Below are 20786 nucleotides of genomic sequence, written 5' to 3'. Positions count from 1 at the left end.
CATTCCCACCAGCAATGAATGGGAGTTTCTGTTGCTCCATATCCTTGCCAGCATTTGACATCATCAGTATTTTGGATTTTGGCCATTTTAATAAGTATGTAGTATCTCATTGTTGTTTTAATTTGCAATTCCTTAATGACATAATCAAATGAGTTGAAAATGTATATCTACACAAAAATATGCACATAAGTATTTATAGCATCTTTATTTGTAATTGCTAAAATTTGGAAGCAACCAAGATGTCCTTTGGTAGGTGAACAGATAAATAAACTGTGGTACATCCAGGCAGTGGAATATTATTTAGCTCTAAAAAATGATTTACCAAGCCTCAAAAAGACATGGAGAAAACTTGAATGCATATTACTAAGTGATAGACGTCAATCTGAAAAGTCGCATGATTCCAACTATATAACATTCTGGAAAAGGCCAAACTATGGAGGCAGTAAAGGAATTCATGGTTGCCAGGGGTGAGGGGAGAGGCAGGAATGAACAGGGACAGCAGAGAGAATTTTTAGGGCTGTGGAACTACCATGTATGATACTATAATGGTGAATACATGTCATTATGTATTTGTCAGAACCCACAGAATACACAATGCCAAGAGTGAAGCCTGATGTAAACTGTGGACTTTGGGTGATAATGACATGTCAACAGAGGTTCATCAGTTGTCACAGATCTACCACTTACTACTCCACGGGGGGATGCTGATAGTGGGGGAGGTTGTGTGATGCAAGGAGAATATAGGAAATCACTATCTCTTCTGCTCAATTTTGGTGTGAACCTAAAACTGTTCTAAAAAATCAAATCTATTAAAAATTTTTGTTTTTAACTTTCAAACAATGCTCCAAAGGGAAATAGAAGATTTAACTTAGAGGATTGAAGGAAACTGCTATATACGTATAATACTATCTAGAAAGACTGAGTCACTTTAGAACCTGCTTATGCAATGATTTCTATAATATTTAAGAACAGGCTGATCAAGAAAAATATGCATATTTATGACATCTGTGCGCCTTCACCTATCAGTTACTTATTGCATTAAGCCCAGACTCAAATTCAAGACGTCCATGGAATGGCACTGATCTGTATTTCCTGATACATCTAACTCCCCTCTTCTTCCTTTGCATGCAGCCCGCATGCAGCAAAGGTGATGGACTTACTCTGAACAAGCCCGTGTGTTTCTTCTTCCTATGGCTCCCTTGCTTTGAATGCTCTTTCCTGTGGCCTCCTTCCAGTCTGGGCCCTAGCATCTCCACCTATTGAAAAACCTTTCCCGTCGTTTTCAAGGCCCTTCTCAAATGCTTCCTCCAGAAAGAGGCTCTCCTGGTCATAGAAATGCAACATCCCTCACAGATATTCCAAGTAAACCGGTAGAAGCAGTGTTAGCCTGGAAACTAGGATGCAGAATTGGGAGAGCAGCATTGCCTGGTCCAAATACTCACTTTTTACTAATTGCTTGGATTTAAGCAAATTATTTATTTTCCGCACTTGTGATTCCTTGTCTGCTAAGTGAAGATGACCATAGTAGTTCTGACCACAGAGGCCATTGTAAGCATCGTGCCATAGTGTGTGTAAAATGCTTACAATAGTGCCTGGTATATGCAAGAGTTCAGTAAATGTTGCTTGCTTTCCCATGGAATCTAGCCCTGTTTCTGGCTACGCTCGTGTTTGTAGACCAACAGTGCGAAACGAGAGAGAGCACTGCCCATGAGTCATGCTGCCTCAGAGGACTTGGATGTCTTACCATGCGAACTCCTTGAGGACGTGAAGAAACTCTCTCACTATATATTTCAAAGTCCTCAGTTCTACCATGTTGCTGAAAATGATTTTCTATGGGCTCTGAGTTTCTACAAAAGTTTATGTTCTTAGGCACTGATTTTGCTATTCAAATTTGGCTTATGTATTGTTGTGGCGTAACCAGATTCGTTTAATGGGGTAAGTTTGTGTGCAGGTTTTCCTATAACTCTTAGTCAATTACACGCTCATCTTAACCCCACAATGGTGCATGAGTTGCCAATTGTATTCGGGAACCTAACCAGAAAGAAACAGTGCAAGTATCGCCAATTATAGACAACAGAATGAAAACACTTCTCTCTCACCTGCATTCCAGCACTGGTATAGTTTTACCATTTCACATACTCACACTCTTTAATCCCCATCAGTGGAGACAAAGTTTGAAATTTTCTTGCTTTGTTTTTTTCTCTGCTAAACGTTTGAATGACCCTCTGCTAGAGCTCTAAAATGTTGACTTACTATTTTTGAGGTATACTTTTTTACTGAGGTATAATTCATATTCATAAAATTCATCCTTTAAAAAGTATATGGTTCACTGAATTTTAGTATAGTCACAAAATTGTGCAGCCATAACCACTAATTCCAGAAATTTTCATCTCCCTCGAAAGAAATCCCATACTCATCTTTTGAGCTTGTAATAAAATGTTAATTTTATTTTTATTTATCTGGTGAAATTGTGCTAATCATTTTTAGAAATTCAGAGAACAGCATATATATATTTTGTAATTACTATTACAATAGCTTACTATTTTTTATGTTTATCTTACTTATACTTTACCATTTGCTCAAGGATTTTTTATGTGTATGTGTGAGGAAGATTGTCACTGAGCTAACATCTGTGCCAGTCTTCCTCTGTTTTATGTGAGGTGCTGCCACAGTGTGGTTTGATGAGCTGTGCTAGGTCCGTGGCTAGAATCCGAACCTGTGAACCGTGGGGCTGCTGAAGCAGAGCATGCAAACTTAACCAGTACGCCACTGGGCTGGTCCCCATTTGTTCAAGGTTTTACACACACACACACACACGCACACACACTTTAGTCTTGGTCTTCGTAGGGTTACTAGCATCAGGTTGGGGATATCCGTGCCAACAGTTGTACACAGCTTGAAGGGGAGTGAGTGAACACAGTGAGGAGAAAAATAGCTCTCCTTTGTTGGAAACGTACTGTTTCGCAGGCACTATTCCTCACACAACAGTTTTAGGAGGTAAGTTCTATTATCATAACCTTTTTTTACATGTGACCAAATGGAGGCTTATGGAGTTTATGAAACTTGTTATCCTAAGGTGGCGTAACTAGAAAGCCCAGATGTGAACACAGGCCCTCCAAATTCACAGCACATGCCCTTGACCACTATGTTCTATCATCTGCTGTTAAATCAGATGTTTCGTTTAATTATACCAAGAGTACTTGATCAGTGCTGTATGATATATTTTCACGAGTCCTCATTCAATTCCTTCGATTACCGAGTGAGAAGAGCCAGCTGGTGTAGGTTAAACGATCACACAGTTTGACCAATGCCAGTGGGCAGCTGGAATCCAGGGTTTTTCCCAGAGCCAAGGTCGATGTGTGTTGCCCTACATCACATTGGGATTTCTGACATTTATCTTAGCCTTCTGTGGCAGCTTTCATAATAAAAAACCACCTTCTACCATGTTTGAGTCCCTACATCAGTCTGCGGATAGTAAATGTGACTTGATTTATATACGCAATCCCTCTGCTCAAAGCTTGTGTATTGAATGAATGCGTGAATAAATTAAAAAAAAGAGTCTTACCATACAGTCATTTGAATATTTTATTTCTAGACCCCCTTAACAATTTTTTTTTTAAAGATTGTCACCTGAGCTAACATCTGTTGCCAATCTTTTTTTTTTTCCTTCTTCCCTCTAAAGTCCCCCAGTACATGGTGGTATATTCTAGTTGTGAGTGCCTCTGGCTGTGCTAAGTGGGATGCCGCCTCAGCATGGCCTGATGAGCCATCCCACGTCTGCGCCCAGGATTTGAACCAGTGAAACCCTGGGCTGGTGAAGCAGAGGACATGAACTTAACCATTTGGCCACGGGCCGGCCTCATAGACCCCTTAAGAATATAACCACTAGTGATATTTTAGTGGAAGAAGACTGCATAAAATAGTTTGACTATACCTTTGTTCTTTCTCTGCGTGTTTTTCAAAAAAGTAAACCATTCCACGCATACATTAAGTAGAATGTTTTTGCATACACAAAGAAATGTGATTACAAATACCTTTGGAAGAGGATTAGTCATGATTTGTACCTTTTGTAGGCAAAAGAGCCGATAGATGGGGCCTTTCATTAATCAGATCAGCAGCTCTGTTAGCCTCCCCCGACCCCAGCTCCTTAGCCTCCGTGAATAAAGCAGTGGCCTGGGCGTTCTTGCACCCGCTCCCCACTCCTCAGAAGAGTCCTGCCAACTCTGCCTTGTCCTGTTGGATTTGCAGTCAGATGTCTCAGGCTGGCACTGGGCAGGCAATGAGTTCTTTCCCTGTAACTTGGGCACAAAAAGATCAGCATGGGAGCAGTCTCCTTTGGGACAGCTGCTCTGAGAGAATGCAGTAAGCAAGGAGCAGGAAGAAATTCCTCCGAGAAGAGGGTGACTCGTGGGAGGAGTTCAGTGTGCTAACTATTGTCATTTGCTGAGAGAAGGTGTGTACTTGAGGAGTCTTAACCTGGAGGATCCTTAACTCTTTCAGTCAGCTGGCGAGCAGTGGTGGCTCAGCAAGTTCGTCCTGGAAGCGTCTGCTCGGGAAGGTCAGGGCGGAGGCGTGGAATCGTTCTTTCATGGGGGACCGCTTTGAGAAGGGCCAGCACGCTTTGCTCAATGAAGGAGAAGAGAATGAGATGGTAAGATTCTAGCCACATTCCCCTCTTCCCATTCCCACACCCCAGCCTCCAACACACACACACACACACACACACACACACCGCGCGCTCAGACACACTCGCATACTTCCTTGCAATTTGACTCTGGTATTGTGTGAGAAAAGATAATGTCCAAGAATCTCTCTGTCCCACGCACGTGACCTCTAACAGGAGAAACTTGCTAGAATGAAAATATTGCATTTATTTTATCAGTAGTGTTTTCTTTTTAAGCAAAACAGAAAGGGAGAGAAGCATGATGGCACTTCACCGTGAGCTTTTGAGCCTTACCAGCATAGCACGTTCTGTTCAAAACTTCTCGTAATTTCTGCAAATCCCTAAACTGGGGAGCAGTGTATTACCTGACAGGATGAAGCGGGTCATCAATAGTGAAGGAGTGCCTCTGGTTCTTTGACCTTCTTCTCTTCTCACTTATCTGTATTCACAGAGACTGTTGGACAGGGAAAACATAAAATGGTAACAATTATCAGCCTACACACACATTTCTGTTTACTTCTAGAATTTTACTTGTAGCTCCCTAGTTATAGAGAGTGGTTACAGGAAACTTTGAGTAGTCCACTGTCTCTTTTATTTTAGATGTGTTCCCCTCTCGGGAACTGTAGGAAATTCAAAGATGATTCTTATGCTCTTACTGAATTTAAAGCTGTATTTCTCAATTACGATGTAATCAAGAGAGAGTTAGAAATGTGTGCTCTGTTTAATAAGGCCTTTCTGCTAATTGTATAAGCATCGTCTTTTACGCCAGTAATGGTGTAATTAAAATGTTGAAATGTGATGCTCTCATTCTATGATAGCATTTTATCTTCCTGGTATTAATATATAAATAACACACCCAAAAGACATTTGCTTAAAATATTTGCTTGGTTAATTGCATTAGTCCTGACTATTAAATTCTTTGTTCCTAAACTGGTCTTTCAAGTCTAATCTGCTTACCTGTTCCTATAGCAACAACATATTTTGGACCTTCAAGAGTAGAGCTCTTCTACTATCAGAGCTGAAAATATTATAAAGGAATAAAAGGCACCCAAATTTAAGTGGCTTTCTTAACCATCTCCTTACTTCTTTCAGATTTGACCACCAAATGACAATTGCCTTCAGGCCCTACACAAATGTCACCAGAAATGACCTTCTGACCTCATGTTGGATATCATGCTTATTTCTCCAGTGTTTTCTTTAGAGAGTGACTATTCTATTACTCTCTCTATTAAGTTGAAAATTTGATTCTCATCTTGAATACTCTTCATCAGCAGGCAGAGTCTCCTTCCTTCTAATGGTTTTTTATCTTGCCTCAAATCCTCAGATCGAATTACACCCACTCTTTTCCTGTACTCTCATTTCTGCTCTTCGACAATTTGTCATTCGAGAGTCATTAAGAGTCATCTCCTCGCTAGCAGATGTTCCTAGTTTCAGGGAAACTACTATCTCTTCTCCAGCCTCCACATTCCAGCAAAGCAATTTTGTTAATAGTTCATCTTCATCATAGCAGCACCCGATGCACCAGGGTGTCAACTTAGTTTTGTACGCAGATGAAAGCCTGGTTAGGAGCGGGCCTTTGATATGGGAAGGGACACTGTGTTTTCTGGAGAGGAGTCATTTGGCCCGTTGCCTCCACGGAGGTGCCACAATTAGTATGCACTCTTGAGCTCCCCATCCTGTTCCGGCTGGAGAAGCCTGGCCACCTGCCCGCTGTGGTGTCGATACTCTGTCCTTTTTTTAACTCACTCCTCCGTCCCCTTCGCCCAGAGCAGTAAATCTCAAAAATTACCAAGCTATCTTAAATGCATTCCACATATTTTCATATTGATTCTTAGTTTACAAAATATTTTGTTGGCCACTAGCTACTTTAGCTTCCACTACACCCTGTGCAGCAGGTGCTGTGCTTCCATCTTTAAGGATGAGGAAATGGATGCTCTGAGAATTGGCTTGTCTAAGGTTACATAAGTCCAGGAGCTGAGGCAACACTTGCGTTAGTTTAAATTGGTAGCTTTTTTGTCTCTGGATCTGAACACAGCCCACTGATACCTTTTTTTCATTTCTTTCAAAGGACATTCTACTCTTAACAGGAGAACACACTTCCTCCCTTAGTAAAGCAAAGCTTAGGAGAGGGTCAGCTTTTCTCAGATTTCCCAGGATCTGTTCTGTTATGTACGATTTGTACTTCCTGAGTAAGTCTGTCTCCTCTGACTTCAATGTGAATCCCTCTGGAAAACCAAGATTGTCTAGAAATGTGTCGCATCACAGTGTTTAAAGTATTTTCCTTTATAATATATAGTTTGGACCTTTGCAGAAGTCATTCCTCTGATAATAGAAATGATTTCAAATTTCAAGAGAAAACAACATTTTATGGTTTAGTCCTCATGTCAGGTAAAGAATGGGAGTATTTCCAGGCTTAAATATGCCTGGGACTATTTTCCATTCTAGAATAAAAGAAATAAGAACTAAAGAGCAATTCTAAGTGATCTGAAAGTAATATCTTTAAGTGTAAAACGAGACAGGAGCCTATGGAAGAAAGAATTTTTTGGAAGGACAAGATTGGCAAGGGGAGGAAGTGACACTCACAGAAGGTTCACCTAGATGACTGCCCCAGAAAGGCCTCGAAGAGGAGACTGAATCCCAGACAGCACAATGACTGGACCAGAGGCCCGGCTCTCACTAGCCGCTTGCCCTCTCTAGCCTCGGTTTTCCTATCTGTAAAATAGGAATGGTCCTTCTGACCCTACATGTCTCACAAAGCTCTTATGAGAATCAACAGAGATAACCTATATGGAAGTGTGTCGGGAAGTATAAAATTCTGGCGATGTATAAGCTGCTATTATCTAAACAGAGATAGGAGTCAGGGCTTTAGCAATTAACCAATTGAATGAATACCAGCCCCCCAAAATGAATTCATCTCTTTTCATTAAATAATGACAAGTGGGGAATGTATACTTGCATTCACAAGCTGTAGAGACCACTTATAAATGGAGAGGAGCTGAATTATCTTATACCCTGCCTTGTTCTGCTTACTTTGGGAAAGGACCTACATGTCTTGGGACTCAGTTTCCTTATTTATAAAGTGAGAGTATCAGATGGCCTGGGAGTTCACATTCCTTTGAATTATGATGTTACATATTTATATTGTGAAAAGTCTTAGAAACGCTGAGTGCTCATTTCCTCATACCATGACTGATCAAAGATATCATGGTTTAATTGATTTGAACAATGCCCGCCATTATCTTACTTACACCCTAATGCAATCATACTCCTTTTGGGGAAGTGTTTGTTCTAGTGAGACTTTTTTTAAAAGTAACATTCCCTGATTTTTCTTCTTTTCTAGGTCTTAGCAAATGGGGAAAAAAACTCTTGAATTTTTTTTCTGATTATAAAGGTAGCATATGTTTGTTGTAAAAACATTGAAATGACATATAAAGGTCTAAAGAATGAAGTAAATATGATTCATGAACTTTCCACCCAGACTTCTTCCAGACTTATAAGAAAGGCATACACCAAACTTGTTACTTTCTAATTATTTACTACATTTTAATATTATCTATGCTCTTGCAATCATTTACATCTGTTATGTCTGTATTATGGAAATATTACATAATGCTGTGCTACTGTACATCTCATCCCACCTCTGCACCCAGTGATGTCACATTATTAGCTGGAAGTGAATAATATTGGGAGGATTTATGCCATAGAAATCAGTAAATGCAACACGGACTTCCAGTCTGCCCCACCTGAAGGCTGGTTTTAAGTATTTACCAGCACATCACAAAACATACTTCTTTAAGACTTCTCTTTTCTTTCCCCTATACATATCCAAATATAATATCCTTATTGGATTCAGATGTCATCCATTTATTTGCAATATGCATGATGCCGAAACAAAATAAAATCAATTACAATCTAATCTTAAAAGAATGCACACACATACTCATAAATATGACTCTGTTTTTAACAAAAAATGGGGTCATTTCATCTATACTCCTTTTTTAAGCTGGCCTTTTCATTACACCTAAAAATACACATGTGTGTATTTTCCTTTTGATAATTATAGTTCCGCATAGCCATTTTAATGTTTAAATTGTGTTTAGATGAACTGTGCTATATTAAGGAAATCTCTTATGATGCACACTTATGTTATTTCTACACTTTTTTTGGCTGTGATGGATAACTTAATTCATGTATTTTTTCGTATCTGTCAGATTATTTCCTCAGGATAAAGTTCTAGAAATAGCATTGCTACATCAAAGGGGATGTGCGTTTTAAATTTTGATTGATATGTAATGCCAAATTGCCCTCCAGAAGACTGTGGATGTACCGATTTATACTCTGACTAGCAATCTTTTGAGAATATTTGCTTTCTCCACTATGCTTGCCAATGTTGAACATTATCAATCTTTTTAACTTTGGCTCATCTGGTAAGTGAAAGTGATACTTTATGGATGTATTACTTTTGCATTTCCCTAATTTGAAGTTGAATACGTCTCTTTATATGTGTATTGGCATTTATATTTTTTCCGACTAAAATCTCTTAATGTTATCACTGATGTTGTATCAACTAGTAGACTGGGTAACTAAAAAGTAGTGAATGTAGAAAAGCAACAGGAACTCTTTTTGAACTCCATGTGATTTCTGAGAACAGCAAGAAGTTAGTGCTGCAACGGGCCCCTAACATGGCAGCAGAGTGGTGTGTGGTCTTTGCCACATTGGAAGTCCTGCCGTGTCTTCAGCATGAGCTGGGGACATCTGTCCTCACCAATTATTTGGCTCACTTTGATAGCTGATGCTCATCTTTTCTTCTCTAACACCAGGGAGCAAAAGCACCTCCCCCACCTCAATAGCCACTTATTTATTATGCTCCATGAGCACCTCCGAATTGGTTGCCAATGTTAACTAGTGAACCCACAGATCTCATAGTGGAGGAATTGTGTTCAGACTGAGACATTTTGTCAATTGAAATGTTCAGGAAGCTGGGCCACTGGCCAAGTCTAGTGTCTTTATTCTTGATTCATTGCTACAGAACTCCCATGAAGTCAACTCATCTTTGATATAAACTCTTGAAGAGTAAGATTTAATTGCTTCTGGAGGACAAGGCCACTGCTTGGTTCACCTTTTTGTGGCCTCCCCCTTGCCTTTCCCCAGAATTTAGCACAGTGCTTGGCATAGATACTCAGGCCATATTTGATAGCGCAATTGCAAGCTTCATTAACCTGCAATTTTGCATTCTGAGAAGAATAGAGAGGCAGCAGAGCTCAAAGAAAAAAACAGTTTGATTAATTTAAAGCGAAACCTAGGAATTTTATGTTTATTTGGATGGTCAATCATCTTGTGAATTTATCAATTGACTCCTCCCTCCTTCAAGCATAAACAAAGCTTATTCTTTGGAGTTAATTAGCCGTACTACACTATTTTTCTATGAGATACCTTATTTTCTCCTTTCATCCCTTCCTGTACAAATTCAACAAATGTTTACCAAACCCCTATTCTGTGCCAGGAGTCCTCTGTGCTAACCGAGGAAGATTTCAAGTGAATAGCAAACAGCTTCTGTTTTTAAGGAGTTCACAGTCGAGTGGGCAAGACCAAGTACATAATTTATGGGGCTCAGTGCAAAATGAGAATGAGGTGCCACTTGTTCAACAATTGTTAAGAATTTCAGGTTGCCTGTAGCAGAGCATTAAACCAAGTTCATGGCCCTTCTGAGAGCAGGGCTGAACACTCATGAAGCTGGCCCTACAAGTGAAGGAATGAGGGATGCAAATGTAATGAACGTGTGATAAAACAGGTGTCATTGAGATTGTTATGCAGACAGAGTTGTGGGAGCACAGAAGAAGGATCAACTCAGTCAAAGAAAATTTCAAGGGGAAGGATGGCAGTTAATTTCCCTGGAGGAGTAGGTGAGGGCCAGATTGTGAAGGACTTTATAAGACATCCTAATGAATGTATATCTTATCCTTTCCAGTGATTCCCAAACATTGGTCCATGAAAAAACTGCGCCAGAATAAAACTGGGGGGAATAAAAAAAAGTTTCCTAGGCCTCGTTCCTGACCTACTGAATTAGAATCTTTGATGGTGGAGCTGGACTTGGTTAGAATGGTTGTCATGCCAGCCTGGAGAAATGGTGAAGGCACTGGAAGATTTGAAACAGGGGCTGATATGATAGGATTTGCCTTTACAAAGGATGTTACATCATGGGGTGAGGAAGGTTGATTGGAAGAGGAGAGACCAGGAAGAAGGTATTTGAAATAGTCCAAGTGAGAGATTCAGGATGAAATTACAGCCTTCTCAGAGAGGATGCTGAGTGGAGAATGGATTTAGAGATATTTGGAGATTAGAATTAAAAAGACTTTGTAATTCATAGACTGTGGGGTAAGAGAGAAGGGGCAAACAGGGTGAGTAGTTATTAAAGATGTCTTTAAGGTTCCTAGTTTGTCCAGTGGGAGAAGACGATGCTACTGTTTAATCCCACAGGGAAAAGTAGGAACAGGTGAGAGTGGGGATGGCTATAGTAATAGCAAATACTTATATGGTGGTTGATCTGAACTAAGAAATTTACACATTGTAACTTATTTAATCCTCTCAGCAACCCTATGAAGAATTATCATCTCTCTTCTATAAACAAGAAAACAGAGGCATAGAGAGAGTAAGCGACATGCCCAGCTTCATGGACTAAGTAAATGGCAGGCTATGGTTTAAGGCACCACTTTAAACATAGTGGTTTGGGGCTGGCCTGGTGGCACAGAGGTTAGGTGCACACGTTCTGCTTCGGTAGCCCGGGGTTCGTCGGTTTGGATCCTGGGCGCAGACATGGCACTGCTTAGCACGCCATGCTGTGGTAGGCGTCCCACATATAAAGTAGAGGAAGGTGGGCACGATGTTAGCTCAGGGCCAGTCTTCCTCAGCAAAAAGAGGAGGATTGGCAGCAGTTAGCTCAGGGCTAATCTTCCTCAAAAATAAATGAATAAATAAAAAATAAACATAGTGGTTTACTGCCTCGTGATTTTGCTAAATTCTGTACGCACTACTTTGGTTGTTAACAGTTGCAAAAACAGCAGTAAATAATTGAAAGAAACACAACATTAGGAGGCTGGAGACCAGCATTGTGGTGTTGGCTCTGCCATTATTTATTCTTCCAACCTTAAAGTAAACTCTGGTCCCCTCTCTTTGACTTTGCCTCATTTGCAAGGTGGAGATAACAACACCTTATTGGTTTGACACAGGGACTAATGCAGATGATTTCTTGAGGTCCTCTCCAAAACACACAAAAAATATGATTTAAAAAGTTTTAAAACAGGTGGATAAAATCACTGTGAAACATCTTAAGAAATTTAAGTGATACTCTTGATTTTTCTCAAAGCACTGTGAGATTTTTTTAGTCAAGGAAAGGAGAACATATCTGGAGACATTACGTGAACTGGGAACTGGAAATTTATGGCAGTTGCTGTGTGGATTACTCATGAATAAAGGAATAAAGAGTAATTTTATTGGTGAATGATTAACCAGTGCTGAACGCCATAGTGTCCTCAGTTCCACAGAAGACAGAGAGCACAGGGACTTGGCCTTCAAAAAAGTTAGTTGGTGATTTGGTGACGTATCTAGAGGAGGTTCATTCTTGGGTGCCAGTTTCAAGGCTTTGTGGCTATTTCAAAGCTTTGTGAAGACTAGTCAGAGCGGGACCACCTATCGAAATGGCCTGCAGCTATTTCTGGATGCGCCTAATGTAAACCTTCATGAGTTGCCTAAAACCGCTGCCTGGGTGGAGTTGAAAGGCAGCTCAGAACACCGCCTTTTCAACTCCATCCTCAGCCTCAGGCTACTCTTACGGGCAATGAGCACCGCTGTGCCCTAGGTGCCCCCTCAGAGAAAGAACAGAGAGGAGGCCCGAATGTGCTGCGTGCTTCCCAGAGAAATATGATGTCCCTCAGGCCAGAACACTTTCTGACTTTTGTGGTTGTACACACAGGGCCCTGGCTGAGATTATAATCATTCTAGCATTTCTAGAATCTCTTAGCTTCTTGAGGAAACCATGACTGGAGGATTCTGAGACTCTTGTACTCAAGTCTCAGAATTAGTACAGAGAAGATGATATTGTGAGGAAAGATCAATGTTTTGAGGCCAGTTCAAAAACAAAAGTATGCAAGAATTAAGTTTGAGTAGATAAGTGGTTACTTCTACTTGTTTTTTAATAGAAAAATAAGTTGATTTTTATGGCACACATTTACCTTCCACTTTGCTCTCCTTCTCTTGGAATCACCAAGCATAACAAGGATCCTTTAGCTTGGAGGCCAAGCCAACTTGTGTAGATTTTTCCTTTAGTCAATTCCAAGAGACAATTTTTTACTTTCCACCTTCTCTGATCACCCAGATGTGGTCTGCTTGCTCTTCCCAGATTGTATTATACACTTTCTCTGCCAGGGACATATCTTCACCCTGCTATCTGGCCATCAGAGTCCTGTCCATCCATCGGAACCCATCTCAAATTTGAAATCATACCACACAATTTTATGTGGTTTTTCTTCACCTAATATTATTACATATATCTTTTCGCCATTTTATTAAAAATACTTAATAAACATTATTTTAATGGCTATATAATATTATTTAATGACTACCCTATTCTTATATATATATTGCTTTCTATTTACTACTACTAATAACATTGCAGTGAACATCTATGAATATAAATCTTATTGGGTTTTGTATGAGTTAGAGGTATTTTTTTCTTTTTTGTTAAGATAGAGAGTCTTTCTTAGTGACCTAAAATCATATCCTTTGGAGGTCTGCACATTTGTAAGGTCAGGTTGGCCTTGAATACCCCTCTCTCGAGTAGAGATCTAGACTTCTGTGGAAGTGCCTTGAACGGATCTGATTTTGATGCTCAGAAATGCCATTTGCCATTCTCCATGCCAGAGAACTATGAAGAGGGAGTGTGTAACGGGAAATTGTGAAGCTTCAATTTGTTCAAAGGCTTCTCAGGCAAAAAGCATCATGTGCATATAAAGGACCAATTCTGACCACAGCAGACACATGTTGCAGATGTAGATAGGGCTCTGGCCACAAATTGAGGGGCCTTCATATTTCATTTCAGAGAAGTTTCCTATGTAGCCTCCTCCTGCTGTTTCTACCCTAGGAAGAATAAGTAAAAGCTAAAATTTCTGTTATCTTGGTATCAAATTCTATCCTCTGTGGTCACAGCTATAGTATTTCTTCTTTAATAAAGACCTGACTGTGGGGGTTTTCAACCTTAAGGAGAGAAAAAAACCAATCATCTTGATTCTGAACTTTTACATAAGATCCCAGAACAAAAAAACCTTATTTTTGAAATTTTTTTTTACAGGGAAAGATTCACCTGAGCTAAGATCTGTTGCCAATCTTCCTCTTTTTTTTTCCTCCCTGAAGCCCCAGCACATGGTTGTATATCCTAGTTGTAGGTCCTTCTGGTTCTTCTACGTGAACCACCACCACAGCATGGCAACTGTCAGATGGGTGTGTGGTTCTGCAACCAGGAAATGAACCTGGGCCACCAAAGTGGTGAGAGCACCGAACTTTAACCACTAGGCCATCAGGGCCGGCTCTATTTTTGAGTTTAAACACCATTGACATAATTACCTACAGAATGTCCCTGTATAAATTAATTGGCCGATAGAAAATACAAAAGAATATGCAAGTGACAATGGAATATTTCATTATTCCAAGGAAGATGCACTTTGTATTTAATTTTTAATGGATTATTGATCAACCATTCACTGTTGTATCTCCAATGCTTAGATAAATGCCTGGTGCATAGTAAGTACATAATATATATTTTTGAAATAAGTAAATGAATGAACGATGGATGAATGTAGGTAGTTACAGTTACATTCCAAAATTATGTGAAGTAGCATACAAATTCAAAGGCAACTAAAGATTAGAATTTAGAGAAATGGAAGATTCATTTACTAAACTCTATTTCACGTATTCCATAGAGTCACAGAGTCTCAGATCACAAACTTACTCAAAGTTGATCTGACCTTCTCCTGCCCTTTACTTCACCCGTCCAACCTTTTCTTAAATGCCCTTAGAGAAGGAAACTTACCATAAGACAAATCATTTCCTTGTAAGACAGAGCTGACTATTAAAAAATTCTCTTCTTTATGTTGAGCTGAAATACGGTTCAATCTGAATCCATTAGTCCTACTTCTTTTGCCTTTTGGGGCCACTTGTCAAAAATCAGCTTCCAGTCCTACAACTCAGGTATTTAAATATTGTTCTTGTCCATCTGTCGTCCCACCATCTTTTCTCCAATCTAAACATATTCAATTTCTTCAACTGCTCTTCATGTGGCATAGGTCTTTGAAATTTACCTCAGAAAGTCTTGGGAAGATATCCCCTATGATGGTTTAAAGAAGCAACCCTCTCTTAGTGTTATTCTCTCTTTGAAATCTGCAGAGATTCTGGGATAAAGGGGCATCTTCCAAGAGGAACACGGACGGACAGCTGCCGCTGACTGTGTCACTAAGTTTGTTGAAGATAAGGAGTTCAGACCTGTCTGTTCAGATCCAGACAGGTCTTAGATCAGTATGATTCCTGCCTAATGATAGTAATAGTTAATATTTATTGACTACCTACTAGGTCCTATGCCCATTGCTAAGCACTTTCATGTGATATGTCATTTTAAATTCACAGTAACCACAGTATTAAGTAGGTACTATCATTACAGGTAAAAACACTGGTTCTGTTGTTTGTCTATGGCAGGGGTCTGCAGACTATGGATTGTGGGGGAATTATGGCCCATGCATTGTTTTGTAAATAAAATTTTATTGGAAAACAGCTCCCTGCATTTGTTTCCAGGCTGCCTCTGCTTTTGCACTACAACAGCCAAGCTGGGTAGTTGTTGTGTAGCCTGCAAAACTGAAAATATTTTCTATCTGATACTTTACAGAAAAAATTGGCTGACTCTTGCTCTTTTCCTTTCCTTTATGGTCTCATTCCTTTTTTTTTTTTCTTCTAAACTTTTCTTTCATTGCCATAGTAAAATGTTACTTGTTAGGGTTGTCCAAGGTTTTTCCTCCACCAGCGCTGGTTTAGTAGAACTCTGAAAGGTCTTTGGCTGGGTGGAACTTAAGGGTTTGGACAGGCTGTCAATGAGGTCAGCACATATTTACATACTGCTGTGGTGCAAAGGGCCTTGTTTAGAAGCCTGGGTTCTTTCCAATATGGGTTCTTCCATTAACCGTTTATTTTGTGTGAGGAATTTCCCCTTGCCTGGCCTCTGTTTTTTCATCTCTAAATACATGTAGATCTGTAGGATCTGTCTGATTTAATTAGATACTTGTCCTCATTTCGTGGTTGCCTGGACCCTTACTTACTAGCACGAACATTGGTGTTCAGATCTGTAAGAAGCTTCACCTGCTGGAAATAGTGCAGCCATTTATAACCAAGAGCCAATGGATCCTCAGGAACCACCCCACCCCACCCCTTCACCAAATCATGGAATTTCAGATATAGAAAATCACTTAGTGATAATCTAGTCCAACACATAAAGGCTTTTAAGTTTTTTTGTGTGTGTGTGAAGATGATTGTAGATTCACATGCAGTTGTAAGAAATAATACACAGAGGTTCTGTGTACCCTTTACTCATTTCCCCCCACAACGTCTTGCAAAATCATAGTACAATACCACCATCAGGAGATTGACATTGATGTAATCAAGGTATGGAACATTTCCATCACCACAAGCATCCTTTATTTTGCCTTTTTACAGCGACATTCGTTTTCTTCCTACCTGCACCCTCTCCTTAAGTCCTGGAAATCACTAATCTGCTCCCTATTTCTATAAGTTTGTCATTTCAAGAATGTTATATAACTGTAATCATACAGTATGAAAACTTTGGGACTGACTTTTTTTACTCAGCATAATTTTCTGGAGATTAATCCAGGTTGTTGTGTGTATCAATAGTTTGTTCCTTTCTACCGCTGAGTAGTGTTCCACAGCATTCTATGGTGCCATGGTTTATTTAACCATTCCTCCACTGAAGGGCATCTGAATTGTTTCCAGTATTTGGCTATTACGAATAAAGCTGCTGTAAACATTTGTGTATAGGTTTTTGTGTGAATGTAAGTTTTCACATCTCTGGGATAAATGCTCAGGAGAGCAATTGCTGGGTTGTATGGTAGTTGCATGTTTAGTTTGTAAAAAAAACTACCAAACAGTTTCCCAGAGTGGCTGTGCGATTTTACATCTCCATCAGCAATGTACGAGTGATCCAGCTTCTCCACATCCTCACCACCATTGACTGTTGTCACTATTTTTTACTTTAACCTGATAGGTAATTAGTCACATTTCATTATGGTTTTAGTCTGCATTTCCCTAATGGCTTATGACTTTGAACATTTTTTTGTGTGCTCATTAGCCATCTGTATCTTTTTGTCTTTTGTCAATTATTTAATTGAATTGTTTGTTTTTTTACTGTTGAGTTTTGAGAATTCTTTATATATTCTGATACTAGTCCTTGCAAGTATTTCTTCTAGTCCATAGTTTTTCTTTTCCTCCCCTTAAGGGGTTCTTCCACAGAGCAAAAGTTTTAATGAATTCCAATTTTTCCTCTTATGGATAGTGCTTTTGAAGTCAAGTCTAAGAATTCTCTTTGCAGCCCTAAGTCCTGAGATTTTTTTTCTTAAAGTTCTTGTTTTACAGTTAAGTGTGCAACTAATCATGTTAGTTTTTGTATAAGGTGTGAGAGTTAGGTTTGAGATCCGTTTTTTTTTCGTCTGTGATGTCCAGTTGTTCCAGCATCATTTGTTGAAAAGGATATTTTTTCTCCATTGAATTGCTTTTACACATTTACCAAAAATCAATTGGGCATATTTATGTAGATCTATTTCTTGGTTTCTATTCTGGTCCATTGATCTATGTGCCAATGTTACACAATTTTGATTAAGTAGCTACATGATAAGTCTTGAAATCAGGTAGACAGGTTGCTCCTACTTAATTCTTATTTTTCCAAATTATTTTAATTATTATATTTCTTTTAATTTTCCATATAAATTTTAGAATAATCTTGTTTCTATCTACAAATAAATGTTACTGAGATTTTGATAGGAATTGTGTTAAATTAGTATATCAATTTGAGAAGAATTAAAATCTTTACTATATTGAGTTTTCCAAACCATGAACATGGTATGTCTCTCTGGTTATTTAAATATTCTTTGATTTCTTTCATCAGCATTTTGTAGTTTTCAACATACAAGTCCTGTGCATGTTTTGTTGGATTTACACCTATGTATTTGGGTTTTTGAGTGATTGTAGAAAGTCTTGTATTTTTATTTTCAGTATCCATGTGTTCATTACTAGGATATAGAAATGCAATTGCTTTTTGCATGTTTATCTTGTATCTTGTGACTGTGGTGAACTGACTTATTAGTTCAAGAGGCTTTTTTTTTTTGTAGATTCCTTGGGATTTTCTAGATAGAAGTCATATCATATGCAAATAGGAACAATTTTATTTCTGGATGCTGTTAATTTCTTTTTCTTGTTTAGCTGCAACTCCAGTGCTGTGTTGAATAAGAGTGGTGAGAGTAGACTCCTTGTCTTGTTCCTGATCTTATGGGGAAAACATTCAGTCTGAAATAGAATGTACCCTGTGTGTTTTTAAAGATGTTCTTTAAGTTGAGGAAGTTCCTTTTCATTGCTATTTCTCTGAGAATTTTTATCATGAATGGGGCTGAAATTTTGTCAAATGTTTTTTCTGCAATGATTGATATGATCAAAAGATTTTTTTTTTAGTCTGTTAACATGGTAGATTACATTGATTTTTGAATGTCAAAGTAAGCTTATATCCATAGAATAAACCCACTTGGTAATGGTGCATAATACTTTTAACATATTACTGAATTCTATTTGTTAATATTTTGTTGAGGACTCAATGCCTTTATATTCCTGAGAGATATTGGTCTACAATTTGCTTGCATTCTTTTTCCATCCTTCGTTCTCTCTTTGCTTTGTGCCTTTGTTCATTTGTCTGTTCCTTCCTTCCTTCCCTTTTTATTCTGTCTGTGTAATTTTGTTATCAGGGTAACACTAGCTTCATAAAGTGAATTGGGGAATGTTCCATCCTCTTCAATATTCTGGAAGACATTGTGAAGAACTGGTGTTAATTTTTTTTAAATGTTTAGTAGAATTTTTCAGTGAAACCCCCTGGGCCTAGGGATTACTTTTTTGGGAATTTAAAATGCATGAATTTAGTTTTCTTAATAATTATGGGGTTGTTCAAAGTATCTGTTTCATATGGAATGAATTGTGTAGCTTGTGTTTTGTGAAGAATTGGTGTATTTCATCTAAGTCGTCAAATTTATGTGTGTAGCATTTTTCATAGTATTCCCTTGTTTTTCTTTTGATGTGTTTATTCTTGGTACTGATAATTTGTATATCTTCTCTCTTTTTTCTTTCTCAGTCTTCCTACAAGTTAGTCAATTTTACTGATCTTTACAAAGAACCAGCTCCATTGTTTTTCTGTTTATAATTTGATTGGTTTTTGTTCTGCTTGCATTGGGCTATTTTGCTCTTTTTCTTTGTTCTTGAGTTGGTAACTTAGATCAATGTATTGGGAATTTCCTCTTTTGTAATATATGCAGCTAGTGCTATAAATTTCGCTTTCAGCACTGCTTGAGCTTTGTCCCACAAATCTTGATAAGTTGTGCTTTTATTTTCATCCAGTTCAATGTATTTTTAAAATTTTTCTTAAGACTTCCTCTTTGGCCCATGAAATATTTAGAAGTGTGTTGTTTAGTTTCCATGGTTTCCTATTATATTTCTGTTAATAATTTCCTGTTTTATTCCATTATGATTAAAGAACACTATGCATGATTTCAATTCTTCAAATTTGTTGGTGTTTGCCTTGATGTTTCATGAGCACTTGAAAAGAATGTGTATTCTGCTGTTGTTGGGTGGAGTGTTCTATAAATATCAATTTGACCCTGTTTGTGGATAATGTTCTTGAGGTCTTCTATATCTTTGCTGATTTTCTGTTTAGTTGTTCTATGAATTCTTGAGGGAGCGGTGTTAAAGACTTCAACTATAATTGTGGCTCTGTCTATTTCCCCTTCCAGTTCTATTAGTTTTTGTTTTACATATTTTTCAGCTCTGTTATTTGGTATGTACACATTTAGAATTACCATGTTTTCTTGGCAGATTGAAACTTTTATCATTATACAATGTCTCTTTCTGTTTCTGGTAATTTTCTTTGTTGTCTCGAAGTCTATTTATCTGATGTTAAAATAGCCACTCGCCTTATTTTGACTAATGTTGCCTGATACATCTTGTTCCATTTTTAATTTCAATGTGCCTATGTTGTTGTATTTGAAGTAAGTTTCTTGTAGACAGCATATGGTTGGATCATACTTTTAATCCACTCAGATGATTTCTGTCTTTTAATTGATGTATTTAGACCATTTCATTCAATGTAATTATTGATATGTTAGGGATTATCGCTGTCCTTTTATTATTTGTTTTCTATTTATTCTCCCTCGCATGTTTTTTTATTTCTCCATTTTCTTTTTTTCTGCTTTCCAGTGGGTTTCTCAAATGATTTTTGGAATTCCGTTTTGATCACTGTCTAATGTTTTTGCATGTATCTCTTTGTACTGCTTTTTTAGTCGTTGCTCTAGTACTGTATTATATATACACAACTTGTCACAGTTTACTGGTGTCATCTCTTTATCAGATCAAGTGAAGTTTAGAAATCCTAACAAGCTTTTCCTCCTTTTATTCATCCCTGTTTATATTTTAATTTTCTTAAATATTCTACATACATTTAGAACCACATCAAATAGTGTTATAATTTTTGTACAATCATTAAACATAATTTAGAAAACACAACAGGAGAAGAAATTTCTACTGTATTTGCTCTTATTTTTGCTTAGCATATCCTCTCTTTCTTCCTGATGTTCCATATTTTCTTCTTTTGTTTATCTTCTGTTTAGAGAATATTTTCTTTAGCCACTCTTTTAAGCTTGGTGTGCTGACAACTTATTTTCTTAATTTTCCTTTATCTGAGAATTTCTTGATTTCCCTCTCATTCCTGAAGGATATTTTCACTGGATATGGGATTCTGCATTGACTGTTCTTTTCTTTCAGCACT

General features: G+C 38.2%; 1 protein-coding gene and 1 long non-coding RNA gene across 9 annotated transcripts in view; one reads left to right on the top strand and one right to left on the bottom strand.

The window, feature by feature from the left end:
• The window catches only part of ATP13A4 (ATPase 13A4), a 127751-nt gene that overhangs the window by 937 nt on the left and 106028 nt on the right, over nucleotides 1-20786 (top strand). For 5 of the 8 annotated variants that reach the window (XM_070582548.1, XM_070582547.1, XM_070582550.1 and 2 more), the window contains exon 1: nucleotides 4519-4651. In XM_070582548.1, the coding sequence (XP_070438649.1) occupies nucleotides 4589-4651 (63 nt within the window). In that variant the 5' untranslated portion in view covers nucleotides 4519-4588. Of the gene's footprint in view, nucleotides 1-4500; nucleotides 4652-20786 lie in introns of those variants that run through there. The other 3 variants (XM_070582545.1, XM_070582546.1, XM_070582551.1) reach the window with 2 other exon arrangements.
• On the bottom strand, nucleotides 4481-5958 carry LOC139077020 (uncharacterized). The gene is made up of 3 exons (XR_011529148.1): nucleotides 5822-5958; nucleotides 5029-5117; nucleotides 4481-4619 (listed from the first exon to the last, which is right to left on the bottom strand). It is a non-coding gene; the product is annotated as an uncharacterized lncRNA (long non-coding RNA).

This window comes from Equus przewalskii, chromosome 18 (genome assembly GCF_037783145.1).
Source record: "Equus przewalskii isolate Varuska chromosome 18, EquPr2, whole genome shotgun sequence".
Lineage (NCBI taxonomy): Eukaryota > Metazoa > Chordata > Mammalia > Perissodactyla > Equidae > Equus > Equus przewalskii.
This window is presented reverse-complemented; position numbering and strand designations above follow the sequence as displayed.